This window comes from Dendroctonus ponderosae, unplaced genomic scaffold, assembly GCF_020466585.1.
Source record: "Dendroctonus ponderosae isolate FM_Combo_2020 unplaced genomic scaffold, Dpon_F_20191213v2 Dpon_F_20191213_4, whole genome shotgun sequence".
NCBI classification, from domain to species: domain Eukaryota; kingdom Metazoa; phylum Arthropoda; class Insecta; order Coleoptera; family Curculionidae; genus Dendroctonus; species Dendroctonus ponderosae.
This window is the reverse complement of record NW_026018611.1, coordinates 15,935,109-15,947,193: the sequence shown is the minus strand read 5'-3', so window position 1 is coordinate 15,947,193 and position 12,085 is coordinate 15,935,109. Positions and strand designations below refer to the sequence as shown.

General features: G+C 34.7%; 2 protein-coding genes across 3 annotated transcripts; one reads left to right on the top strand and one right to left on the bottom strand.

The window, feature by feature from the left end:
• Positions 1-394: 394 nt before the first annotated feature.
• Positions 395-7,020, bottom strand: LOC109541286 (myotrophin). The gene is made up of 3 exons (XM_019910105.2): positions 6,793-7,020; positions 6,547-6,657; positions 395-1,206 (listed from the first exon to the last, which is right to left on the bottom strand). The coding sequence occupies exons 1-3, from the start codon at positions 6,862-6,864 to the stop codon at positions 1,036-1,038; spliced, it is 354 nt and encodes a 117-aa protein (XP_019765664.1). The 5' UTR covers positions 6,865-7,020; the 3' UTR covers positions 395-1,035.
• LOC125504171 (pre-mRNA-processing factor 40 homolog A-like) lies at positions 5,719-11,759 on the top strand. Of its 2 annotated transcripts, none has more exons than XM_048665764.1 (8): positions 5,719-6,131; positions 7,856-7,915; positions 7,989-8,216; positions 8,663-8,799; positions 10,893-10,996; positions 11,053-11,145; positions 11,211-11,431; positions 11,491-11,759. In XM_048665764.1, the coding sequence occupies exons 2-8, from the start codon at positions 7,907-7,909 to the stop codon at positions 11,710-11,712; spliced, it is 1,014 nt and encodes a 337-aa protein (XP_048521721.1). In that variant the 5' UTR covers positions 5,719-6,131; positions 7,856-7,906; the 3' UTR covers positions 11,713-11,759. The 2 variants fall into 2 exon arrangements, with proteins under 2 accessions (XP_048521721.1, XP_048521720.1); XM_048665763.1 differs by lacking the exon at positions 5,719-6,131 and adding an exon at positions 7,512-7,663.
• The last annotated feature ends 326 nt before the right edge of the window (positions 11,760-12,085 follow it).

The window sequence follows — 12,085 nt, the reverse complement described above, 5'->3', positions numbered from 1 at the left end:
TATTAAAGGCAAACAGCTGTGATGATTTACATAAATTAACTGTTTGCTTCCCTTCAAAAAAAACTGCATTAAATGAGGTTTATCCACTTTAAGCACTGAACTAATTAAATTTAGGACAAACTGCTACTAATAAAAATCCTTTATTTTTGAATATTAAATAAAAGCACATACATTCACTCTTTTCTATACTAAACAAATACCAATTTAAACATTAATTGTATAATCTCTGGTTCTAAAGTATGTCTTATTATAAAGTAAAATATCACTAGTTGTTAGTATAAATTTGGGACAGCATCAAGTCATTGCGTTAATTGTGTACCACCCATTATGAATGAATACTTATGATAATGTCATTATGCAATTTTTATTAAATATAGCCATAAGTAAAATTCAGTTAAAACCACAGTATTATTTATTTTTCCAACGAAATGGTGTTTTTCTGTACAAATATTGTATTCAAATTCCGTTTTCCCCAAAAAATGACACATTTACATAGTTTAATGTTAATTCATTAACATAACGTTATTCAATCAATGCAAAAAATACCTCTGAACCTGATCTAAATAAAAAAATATATATTTTTGTTGCTTGGATCAGTCAAGCAACTTATTTAGCATTTAAATGTAAATAAAATTAAAACAAGTTAATTCATATCTGCCTAAACTGAAAGCTTATTGGCTGGACAATTTACTTGTTGAACATGACAACCTCTCTCTTTGATCACATCATACAACTTAGGAGATCTAATAAGATTTTAAAAGAGATAGCACTATACATATATCAATCGTTTTCTAAGATTTCAAGTCCAAATAATTCCATTTTCTCTCACTGAATATGCACAAAATCTTTCTTTACAAATACAACCTCAATTACCCCCACAAATAAAGTGCATTCATTCGTCAATAAGCAATTTCTAATGATGCGGACATTTCGAAGCAAACATTTTCCTTTAATATCACAATATAAAGTTCCTCTCAGAACTCAAATAAAAGTGGTATCACTGGAGCAGGTATAGACAATAACTATTCTTAATACTTAAGCTAAAAGTTGTCGAATTTCACTGCTTTCAGCTGACTCAAAATATGATTTGCCATCAGGGGCTACACCATCTTTTTTAGCACCTTTCTGAAGTAACAACTCCACACAAGCTATATGTCCCTCCCAAATAGCTGCTAAAATTGGAGTTATGCCATGCTTATCCTTTGACTAAAAACAAAATATAATATAATATTTAATTCATTTGTAGACAATACGGTAATTTGAAGCTATTCATGGCCCCATCGCATTCAAAGTTAAAAATAGGGTTGTTTTGTAGATAATAATTTTACTAACAATTTTGATAGTAATGTATCACGGGAAAATGGGGATCTCGACCACTTTTTCACTTCACTTTCCTAGAATGAAAGTGGTACTAAAGTACTTTTCTACTACAATAATTGGACACTGCTAAAAAGGAAAATTGCCTGGTTTATCAGATCCCCGCGATAGAAGTTAATAATATGCTGATTTTTATATTTCTGGTATTTCATACGAAAATGCGGCTTAGCTTCTCTTTTCGCTTATTGAAATTAACTTATTTCCCATAAGATAACAGAGAACGGGGATCGGAGTATACTGACAGCCAATAGAAGACAATTATTTTGCGTTTTGCGTCTCTCTTATCTTATTCAGGCCCATTCATAAACTTGACGTTGCCGTTTGCGCTGACGATCGCCGTTAGGTAGCGTTTTGTAAACAGAAATAAATTCGTTGCGGATGTATAATCAAAGCAAATAGTACATATACAGGGTGATTCAAAATTGGCGTCATTCCTCTGGAGGTGTTGTCTGGCGCTGTTATAGGAGTACAGAAAAAATAGTAAAAAAAATTAATTATTAAAAACTGAGAAATTTCCAAAATACTATATCAGAAATACGGCAGCAATGTTTTTCAAATATTGTTGCTTCGTAATTATTAAAAACTCCGGTAACCATGGAATTATACAGAGTGACAATAAAATAGACAAGGATAAACGGTAAATTCAACAAGATTCGTTGACTGCGCAACGTACTTTCGACATGTCAACCTGTTCTCATAACCTCGAATTCTGCGGGGTTTGGTGTTTACATAAATAATCCTTACGACAGCAAACATTTGAATGGTTAACTGCAAACAAGCTAGTGCCTGTGTAATCTCCTTATTATCCACTCTTATCAAGCGGCTTCTCGTATTCAGTTAATTAACTTGTGCTCCATTTGTATCTCCTTGTGCTGTGTGTATCGTACAAACGTGGTAGGAATGTAGCCCTACCTCGGTATTTATTTGGTACTTGGGAAAGTGTCAGTTATTGTGCTCTGAGTGCCCCTGGAAGGCCCTGTTTCGATTATGCCCAATACTTGTTCATCTGTGTCTGGAACCCGAACATCGATTGTCGACCACTATCTTCCCCCTTCCCCAAGTGAGCCTATATCGCCCCTTAAAAGGAATGACGCCAATTTTGAATCACCCTGTATATATCCTTAGGAGGAAGAAATTCCCATGGACCACGGCATCAAAGCCCGAAAAACATTTCTATATCTGATTTGACCGGCCGTGAAAACCTTCATAGTCTGATAAAGCAAATAGTAGTTTTCGATATAAGGGCGAAAAGTGTCGTTTTTCGAACGTGGACGGCGTCAATCCGTCGGGAGTTCGAAAAACGGATTTTCGAGGTGGAAACCGTGTTTGCATTCGCGAGTTCAAAAGTCCACTAGCGCCTAATTTAAACTACACTTTAACTCGTAAAATTTCGATTAGATGTCATTGTGAGTTTTTTTCTTTAGTTCTACTCAACATTTGCAAGCCTTTAAACAAAGAGAAAAATATTGAAAATTATGTATTGTTTTATGTTCTAGATTTAAAAACAAAGGATAAATAAGTGATGCCAAGAAGGTATTCCCAATGTATTTGTAATTTTTGCAGTTAACAATGGCGGGCCCATCTGTGGTTGAACTAGCGAATACGTTGTATATTTTGCATGACATTTGCGCTTGTTATAGTGTTTTGCTTGTGGCCACATCGGCGAACGTAGAAAAATAGGCCATTAAAACGACTTTGAGACCGAACTTGTAACAAAGTTATAAATTACAAATTGTAAGAATATTTTAATTGTAATGCTGCCGAATAGATCGGAACTTTTTTAATGAAACATGACGTTTGGTTGTTGCATTTGTCATGTACTTGTTTATGACTTTGGGTTGACGGTATATTTGTGCTTTTCAAATAAACCATTATTCCATAAAGAATAATCAGCAAAAGCGAGACAGCATTGAGATAATTTAATACTGAAACGAGAATTTATGGCGGGTATGACAACAAAGCTCGACGGAGGATTAATGACGTGCGACCATAGTTATACAGGGTGAATCAAAGTTGGCGTCATTCCTTTTAAGGGGCGATATAGGCTCACTTGGGGAGTACGAGAAAAATATTGAAATTTTTTTTTTCGAAAATTTCTAGAAGATATTAACTGTTGAAGATCAAATTTCAACTTTGTTATTAAGCATTACTTAGAAATTGGTCCATGTTTAATTGGTAGCATATTGGAATACTTAAGCATTCAAAAAGAAAAATTACGATCTTTGCTTCAAATTACGAAATTTTTTTATATCAAAACAGTTCCCTTCTACAATTTTGTGATAAAAATCACAACGGCAATGATGTTTGCTATCATTATGCTACAGTAACATAGCAGAAGCTAAAAGAACTCACGCCAACAAAGGGCGAGGAGAGTGGTTCCAGGAAGATAGTGGAAGACAATCGATGTTCGGGTTCCAGACACAGAGGAACAAGTATTAGGCATAATCTAATTATTATGAATAATAATTATAAACAATACTCGAATCAGTTCCTTCCCAAGCACCAAATAAATACCGAGGTAGGGCTACATTCCTACCACGTTTGACCGATACACACAGCACAAGGAGATACAAATGGAGCACGAGTTAATTAACTGAAGACGAGAAGCTGCTTGATAAGAGTAGATAATAAGGAGATTACACAGGCAAGAGCTTGTTTGCAGTTAACGATTCAAATGTTTGGTGTTGTTTGGATGATTTATGTAAACACCAAACCCCGCAGAATTCGAGGTTATGAGAACAGGTTGACATGTCGAAAGTACGTTGAGCAGTCTTGTTGAATGTTGAACGAATCTTGTTGAATTTACCGTTTATCCTTGTCTATCTTATTGTCAGTCTGTATAATTCCATGGTTACTGGAGTTTTTAATAATTACGAAACAACAGGTATTTTCGTAATGTTAATTAGGCATATAACCTTGAAAAAATTGGGAAAAAAATTATTTTACTATTTTTTCTGTCCTCCTATAACAGCGCCAGACAACACCTCCAGAGGGATGACGCCAATTTTGAATCACCCTGTAGTGTACGGAGTATATCACGATACAATGAATACAAGGTAGGATCTTGCGTCGATTTGCGTGACGTCAGTGGAAGTCACTGCGTTTCGTGATTTTTTCCTCTCTGCTAAATGTGATTAAATATAGCTTATTTAGTCTTTGTCATATTTAATTATTTTTTAATAAATCTTCTTTATAATTACAAAATGCTTTGCAGCAGGTTTTAAACTTGAAAATAAAAAGTAACAAAAATGTATTTATTTTGTAGGCTAGCATAGTTGCCAGATGTGCAATAAAGTATAGCGTTTGCTTTTGGTAAGTACCCCAAAAGTTTGAATTGCAAATTCCTCTCATAATCATCATTTTTGAAATGCTGAGGGCATATTCGCACGACAAAAAGCATTCTCCCATAGCTTGGACACGTTCTACAGTAAACTTTCCAACCACCAAATGCAAAATGCTAAGTTGTTTGCCTACAAGATTCCAAACACACCCAAACGGATTCACCCCATAATTCATTGAATGATACAATGAATTAATTGTTTCGTTTGGCTCTACCCGTTTTTACGAATGACACTCTGGCAACACAGCAAGCTAAAACGCTGAAAATCAGAGATTTTGTAAATACTTTTTTAGGGTATTTTTCTTCGCACTAAGCCCAAATCAGGTTACAAACGCGATTTTAAAAGCATTGAGCTATACATTGCAAAGTATATGAGTATATAACTTTCCACTTTTGAACTATTGCGTTTTAAATTCAATGAAAATCTGTCTAGGTTACATGCATTTTAAGTAGGATCAGCTGTTCACTTTACCAAAGTGCTAACCAGTGACGTCATGTGCGCACGAAAATCGAGTTTCCGTCCGATTAATATCCTACCTTGTATGCATTGTATCATGGGAATATACTTAGTATTAGCTTTATTCGCCGTGACGATTCACAACTGGTTCGGAACTGATCGCATGCGCGAAAAAAATTAGTCGTTCTGAACCGAAAGTTCTGTCTACAGTAGGGTCTGGTTCAGAACCCGTTCGTTACGGGTTCTAGGAATTCTAGGATTAAAGGAAAGACCAGCGGTTCTGACAAGCGCAGAACAATCAAATAATTGGGTTCGCATCAGCACTAGCGCTGGTCGGAATTTTAGAGCTCCAACTCAATCAATTTTCAAAAAAAAACACTCAATTTTTCGGGTTTTCCTAAATTTCTCAGAAACTAATCATCGCATTGGGGTATTCCGATTGCTCCATTAGTTTCCAAGTTATAAACAAAAAAGACAACATTTTTTGCAATAAATTGTTAATAGCTAATATATGGACCGGAAATGCGAGTGTAAAACACTATCTATTCATCCGCTCATTATCTTTTATATCGTCGCACAATTGGTTTGCTACTAGTATTTTCACGATAAAGCATTTTTAAATACAACCGGTTCACTGCGATTTTAATGTAGACCCTATCTAATGTCGCCGCAGTGACAATCGATCGATTATTAATCCGGATATCATTATGCGGTTTGCTTTCCGAAGTGTTTGCTAGATATCATAACAAAGGTCTTAGATAGAGGAAAGTAAATTAATGCCTTGGTGGGTCTATATTCAAATTAAAAAATATTTTTCAGTTGGAGACACTTTGTCATAAGAAGTCAGTGGCGACCTTTGTAACCTTCAGTAGTGAAATTTAGTGAGTAAGAAGTGGTCAAAAACCACTCCACAAGAAACACCACTTTGAAAAGTCGTTAGTAGAACGATTATCTATAGTGAGTATATTGTTAGCTTCACACCCATGAGCTAGAGCAACTAGAAAATGACCCAAAAAACTTGTTAGTAAAAGAATATCGACAAGGTCTGCTATTTTAGGTAATAAATTCGAACGCGATTGGGCTATAAACTAGCCAATTCCGATTTTAGTTGCTATAAAAAATACTGTTCTATTTTCTATCCGCATAAATATATAGTCAGTCGGTAATTCTGATACAAAACAGCTTATATGAGATGCGCATATTGTTATAGTTTATTTTTCTAATTATTTAGACGAGTAAATCCTGCAATTTTCAAAATGTAAAAAAAATATGTTGCTGTGGGGAAAATCTGAGTGTATGGCACATTAGAACTTCACATAACATTGCATACTTCCAATTAGTTAATTACTAGTCATACACGGAATGAACTTACATTTACATCAGCTCCAACAGTAAGTAAGTACTCCATAACAGCTCTTTGGCCGTAATCTGCTGCATATAAAATTGAAGGGCGTCCATCTACTTCCTGATTAACGTCTATATGCTACGAAAAAACATTAGTAGCTCATTAAAAGGTTTAACGTTCAAGCATTTTATGCTTCAGATTTGAAGAATCAATCATGAGTCATTTGCTGAAAAACATGTAAACGTAAGGAATGATTTGTTTTATTGAAATTACCTGTTTCTCTACAATTAGCTTCACTTGTTCTAAATCTCCATTCTTGATTGCCCACACGAATTCCCTACTCATGTTTATTGTTTTTATAAATATTTAAGATATTTTACAAATAATTGGAAAAAGCAATTTGCTTCTCTGAAAGTCTGACATCTAATCTGACACTTCTAACTTTTCAATTCTCTTCTTTTAAATTTGAATTCAATACCTCCCATTCAACGATGCCAATTCGGATCTGTCAAAAAGTAAAGGACTGACCACGTTTTCGTGTTGTATAATATTATTGTATTAGGAAATACAGTGATGCTATATTAAATGAAATATTCCAAGTTTTTGCAACTACTTGCAACATTTTTACTACAACGAAATACAAACTAAAAGAAAAGAAGAAAATAAATATATTACACGAATACACATGAAATAAGAGAAATAGTAGCTATAAATTATCAAATAACGATATGGTAATTAAGAACAGCAAATCCATTTTTGCATAAGAAATTCACAAAATCCCGCATGGTGACAAGTACTAATAATAAGTGAGCACGTTAACATAAAAGAGTCTCAAAATTGTGTCCAAAAATCCTCCATACCACAGGCATGGACTGTGACCCGCGGGTGCACTTGTTGGGAAAACTAGTAATGGGGAAGACTCAACTGAGGAACGATCCTATAGAAAAAAAGAAAGAACAAAAAGAAGAAAACAGGTTAGGTTGGTCTGGCGGATTTTGTCATTTTGTGTTGGTGTAGCAGCCGCAATTTAGGGAAGTGGTCGGAAGTCTAAAAAATATCTAAATTATCTTATTTAATTTAGTTATGAGCGAATGAAATATATTGATTTTCGCTATTTTTGTTGACACAAGCAGCGACCAGAATGGTAAGCAAATTACATTTTCATTAAAATTTCGTTTGGTTGTTGAGTTTGTTTGTCGTTATTGCTCAGTTCTATTAACTCTAATCAATCATATTTTGTAAGTACTTTCATATGTATGGCCTCGTGCTTTAGCTTTGTGGCGGAGTATATTTGGAAGCTATAAAATATCGTTCAATTCAATTAATATAATTTTAGGATCAATCGCAAGGTTTTGTTGCTCCTCCAGGCATTGGAACGCCTCCACTGATGCCTCAGGTAAACGTTTTTCTTGCGATATAATGCATATCTCATAGACGCATTGATAAGTATTCTTTCTTTACTTATGTAGGTACCGATTTCTGGTATGTCCGGATTTAGCCCGATTATCCCAGCCCCATTCAGTGTGCCACCTCCAGGATTTGGTGCTCCTGCTATACCTCCTGTCTTACCTTCACTTGGCGGTTCAATCAGTGAGTGGACTGAGCACAAAGCACCTGATGGTCGAACATATTATTACAACATTGTTACAAAGCAAAGTAGTTGGATAAAGCCGGACTGTTTAAAGACACCAGCAGAGGTAAATATTAATTAAAGCACCACGGTTCATTTGCTGCAAGAGAATATGCCGTTTAAGGAAGCAATCACATGCCACTATAAATAGACACCCTCTTCGACTTATTCGTGTATGATTTTAGAAAAAAAAACCATTTGATTCAAAAAGTAAAGAGCTTTCTAAAAAATCTTAAAAAAAAACAGTTGTCTTCCGGGACTCCATTGAAGTTAATTCCACTAAATTAAAGCAGGTCTGTTTGTAAATGGTAAATATTTTTCATATCCTAATATAAAATTTCTATGGTATTGTTGGCCAAAGTTTACTTCACTAATATAATCTTAAATCGAAGAAGTCATTTCCGATTTCTCGTTGTAGCGACTTAAAGTGCACATTTTTTTATTTAAATGATATAAACAAAATTAATTTAATGCAATATCGAGCAGATAGAGTTATAATATTGTTTGTTATAGGTGGAATTGTGTCAGTGTCCCTGGAAAGAATTTACTGCTGAAAATGGAAAAACATACTATCATAATATTAACACAAAAGAATCACGATGGATTATACCACCCGAATTGGAAGAGATCAAAAAAAGGGTTACAGAAGAGTAAGTACAGAAAGTAGTAAAGTTGACCATATTTTCGGAATTTTTTTTCAAGAAACATTTTACAATGGGCCTTTTGCATTAAATTTATTTTTTATTAAAATCATACTAGAATACAAGATTTGTTGCAAATAAATACACTGCAAGAAAAATAAATCCCGAAAAATAATTTGCTATTAAATAGGCTTTCAAATCTGATCAAATTGACGTCATGCGGAAACGCCATGTGATTGGTCAGACGTCACGAGACAGGCCGGCCTTCATGTAGTCCTTGTGTTCATTTAAACGGTATCTTGTCTTTTGTTTTATGATGTTGTTTTGTTCTTATCGAACCATCCACCTTTTTCGACAATAACAGTATCAGATGTACGACTACCAAAGCCGGGTGAAATAAAGGTAATTATACCGTCTGGTCTGGAAGATATCAGATATTTTATTGTATTGCATTTTTTTATAATTAGACCACGTTAAAGCTTGTTTGATTTTCTGGCTTTTGGATTTCAATTTCTAAGCATTCTATTATAGCATAAACTTTGCTAAAACGTGTTCTAAAGGGTATCGGAAGACCATTTTTTACTTTATAAGCTGGCATCCACACTATCAAACTTCGATATCCGGTTAATTGGTTCAATTGACTGATAAAATTCTACTAGCAGTAGGTACTTGTAGAAACTCCAAAATCGTCTCCTAATTCTGCAAAACTTATCAAAGCATTTTTTTTGTAATACTAAATAATGTTTACTTAAAAATTATGTATACTTGTTACCTAATTGAGTAAATTGTTTTATCAGTTCAATTATAAATAGATTTTCTGTCATTACGTCCAGTTATAATTTTGAATTATTTTGTATTTTCATAAAAGTATGTTTCGCTATAGACTTTCGATGTCCTTCATTTACCTCAACGCCAGGCTCAGAATCATCAGACCTAGATAAAGTTGAACGATATTCTTCATTCATAGCATCACTTGAGCTTGACAATCTCGATTCTGACGATACGTATATTTTTTTTTTAATTAAAATAGGGACAAAAAACTATTGTTTTACACCGAACGAATAGCTTATATCGTTCTTAATTCTTTGTGAATAAGCTATATTTCATTTTAATTTCTGATCTAAAAAAGAAACAATTTTTCGCATGGAGTTCGCTCTCGGATTTCGATTGACACGGTCTCGGACGAGCTCCCGGTTCATGACGGTTCTGACGGTGCGCTTAATAAAGTAGCTTAAATGTGTTGAATAAAAATGAAACAGAACATATATGTAGGGTTTTTAACGGATAATCGAATAAAAACAATAAAAACTTTCAAAGTAAACAATAAACAAAACAAAATAAAAAACAATAATAACTATTCATATCACATTCATGACAATATAGTTGTCTTTTTTATTGTCACCTGGTATTATATCATATTTAAATAGATTATTTTATTTAAACATCATCATCATTATCATCATCATCATCGTATAGAAGGCGGTATAGGCCTCCTTCCGTGTGGGTTGTTGTTACGTACTATTTTGGCTAGTCTATCGTCATCCATTCTGTTTACATGCAGATTCCATTCTCTTCTTCTCTTTCTTATCCATCTCACTATGTCGTCAGTTTGGCACTTTTCTCTTATGTCCATGCTTCTCTGTCTGTGGTTCAATGTGTATCCCGTTATTGTTCTTAGGACCTTCATCTCGGTTGTTCTTTGTATCCTCTTTGTTAATGGTGTTTCCGGTCTTATCTCTGCCCCGTATGTCATAATAGGTCGCACGCATGTTTTGTAGATTCTGGACTTGCATCCTGTACTGAGGTATTTATTTTTCCATATTATATGTTTAAGATGTCCCGATATTGTGGCTGCTTTGTTTGTTTGCTTTCTCACCTCTTCCTCTAGGAATCTTGTGCTCGTTATGTTGCATCCCAGGTTTTCGAACGACATGGTTTGGTCGACGATGGTACCTTTTATTACTAGCTTACAGCGCAGAGGGTCCCTAGCTATGGTCATGCATTTGGTCTTTGTATTCCAACATGTTCTCTTAATTTAGAGTGATTAAGATAAAATGTGCTGCAGAAATGTTTTAATGTTATTGATGTAATAAATATTTTAGGTCTAAACCAAAAAGCGTGCCAGTGTCACCCAAAGAAATTACAAGCCCTTTTTCAATATCTGCTTCCATTTCTCCATCAAACTCGCCAAACGTTTCAAATTCCAGTAAGTAAATAACTAATTCATTAAGTAATAAATTGTAAAGATAGTCGTTAATTTAGCTGCCAGTCCAGGTCCAAAGAGTAACGCGATGGAAGCGGCAATGGCAGCAACATTAGCAGCAATTTCCATTCCAACTCCTCCTAACCGACCTGGTAAGTTAAACTGTATTATCAGTTTGGTACAGTATGGCTAGAATGTTAGATTCTTGATTTTGCAGAAGATGATGTGTATACGTCAAATCATTATGATCGAACTGAAACAAAACCGTCGACTCCCGAACCGAAAGTATATAAGGATAAGAAGGAGGCTATGGAAGCATTTAAAGACCTATTAAAAGATAAAAATGTCCCATCCAACGCATCGTGGGATCAGTGCGTAAAAATTATTCAAAATGATCCACGGTATGAGACGTTTAAAAAACTGAATGAGAGGAAGCAGGTACTTGCTTTTTTTATAACTAGTCTTAACCATTTTTGATTCAATACATTTTTTCTCAGGTTTTTAATGCGTATAAAACACAAAAACAGAAAGACGAGAAAGAAGAACAGAGAACCAAGGCCAAGAAGTCAAAAGAACACCTTGAAGAGTTTCTGATGAAGTCGGATAAAATGCTGTCTACCACTAAATATTACAAGTGCGATGAGCTCTTCGGTCATTTGGAGGTAAAATTTCAGATTAATTCAAAGTATGCTTTCAAACCTAGCAATAACAAGTTGTGAACTGTGTTTGATCAATCTGCCAAGCATTTAAAATCTGGTCTAAACCATATGGCGTTTGTTTAGAACTCAGATGCAAAGCTTGATTTAAACACTGTTAGGGGAATGGTCACACGCACTCCCGTTGACAACTTTCATATATCAGAACGGTTGCTTGTCGTAAAGCTGGGTTCTCATGAGTCTGGACTGCGTGGTGCAGGAAAGTCCCCTAATTTTAATATTTTCCGCTTGCCGTGCGGAAGAAGGTGAAAACCTAGGTTATCTCCAGTGAAAAGTTAATGGTCGACAGTACATCCACAGATCAGAGATTGAGTCCACAGATCACAAAGACAAAAGTTTGTTCATAGGTCACTTTCCTTGTTGGCTCGGAGCTCAA

What these genes read in the sequence shown, in the direction of transcription:
- LOC109541286 (XM_019910105.2), bottom strand. Translation starts at nt 6,864, where the DNA reads ATGAGTAGGGAATTCGTGTGGGCAATCAAGAATGGAGATTTAGAACAA. An exon ending in AGCTAATTGTAGAGAAACAG is followed by an intron (nt 6,658 to 6,792) that starts GTAATTTCAATA and finishes GTTTTTTCGTAG; the next exon opens with CATATAGACGTTAATCAGGA. An exon ending in CTGTTGGAGCTGATGTAAAT is followed by an intron (nt 1,207 to 6,546) that starts GTAAGTTCATTC and finishes TTTTGTTTTTAG; the next exon opens with TCAAAGGATAAGCATGGCAT.
- LOC125504171 (XM_048665763.1), top strand. An exon ending in CGCCTCCACTGATGCCTCAG is followed by an intron (nt 7,916 to 7,988) that starts GTAAACGTTTTT and finishes TTACTTATGTAG; the next exon opens with GTACCGATTTCTGGTATGTC. An exon ending in AACTCCTCCTAACCGACCTG is followed by an intron (nt 11,146 to 11,210) that starts GTAAGTTAAACT and finishes TTGATTTTGCAG; the next exon opens with AAGATGATGTGTATACGTCA.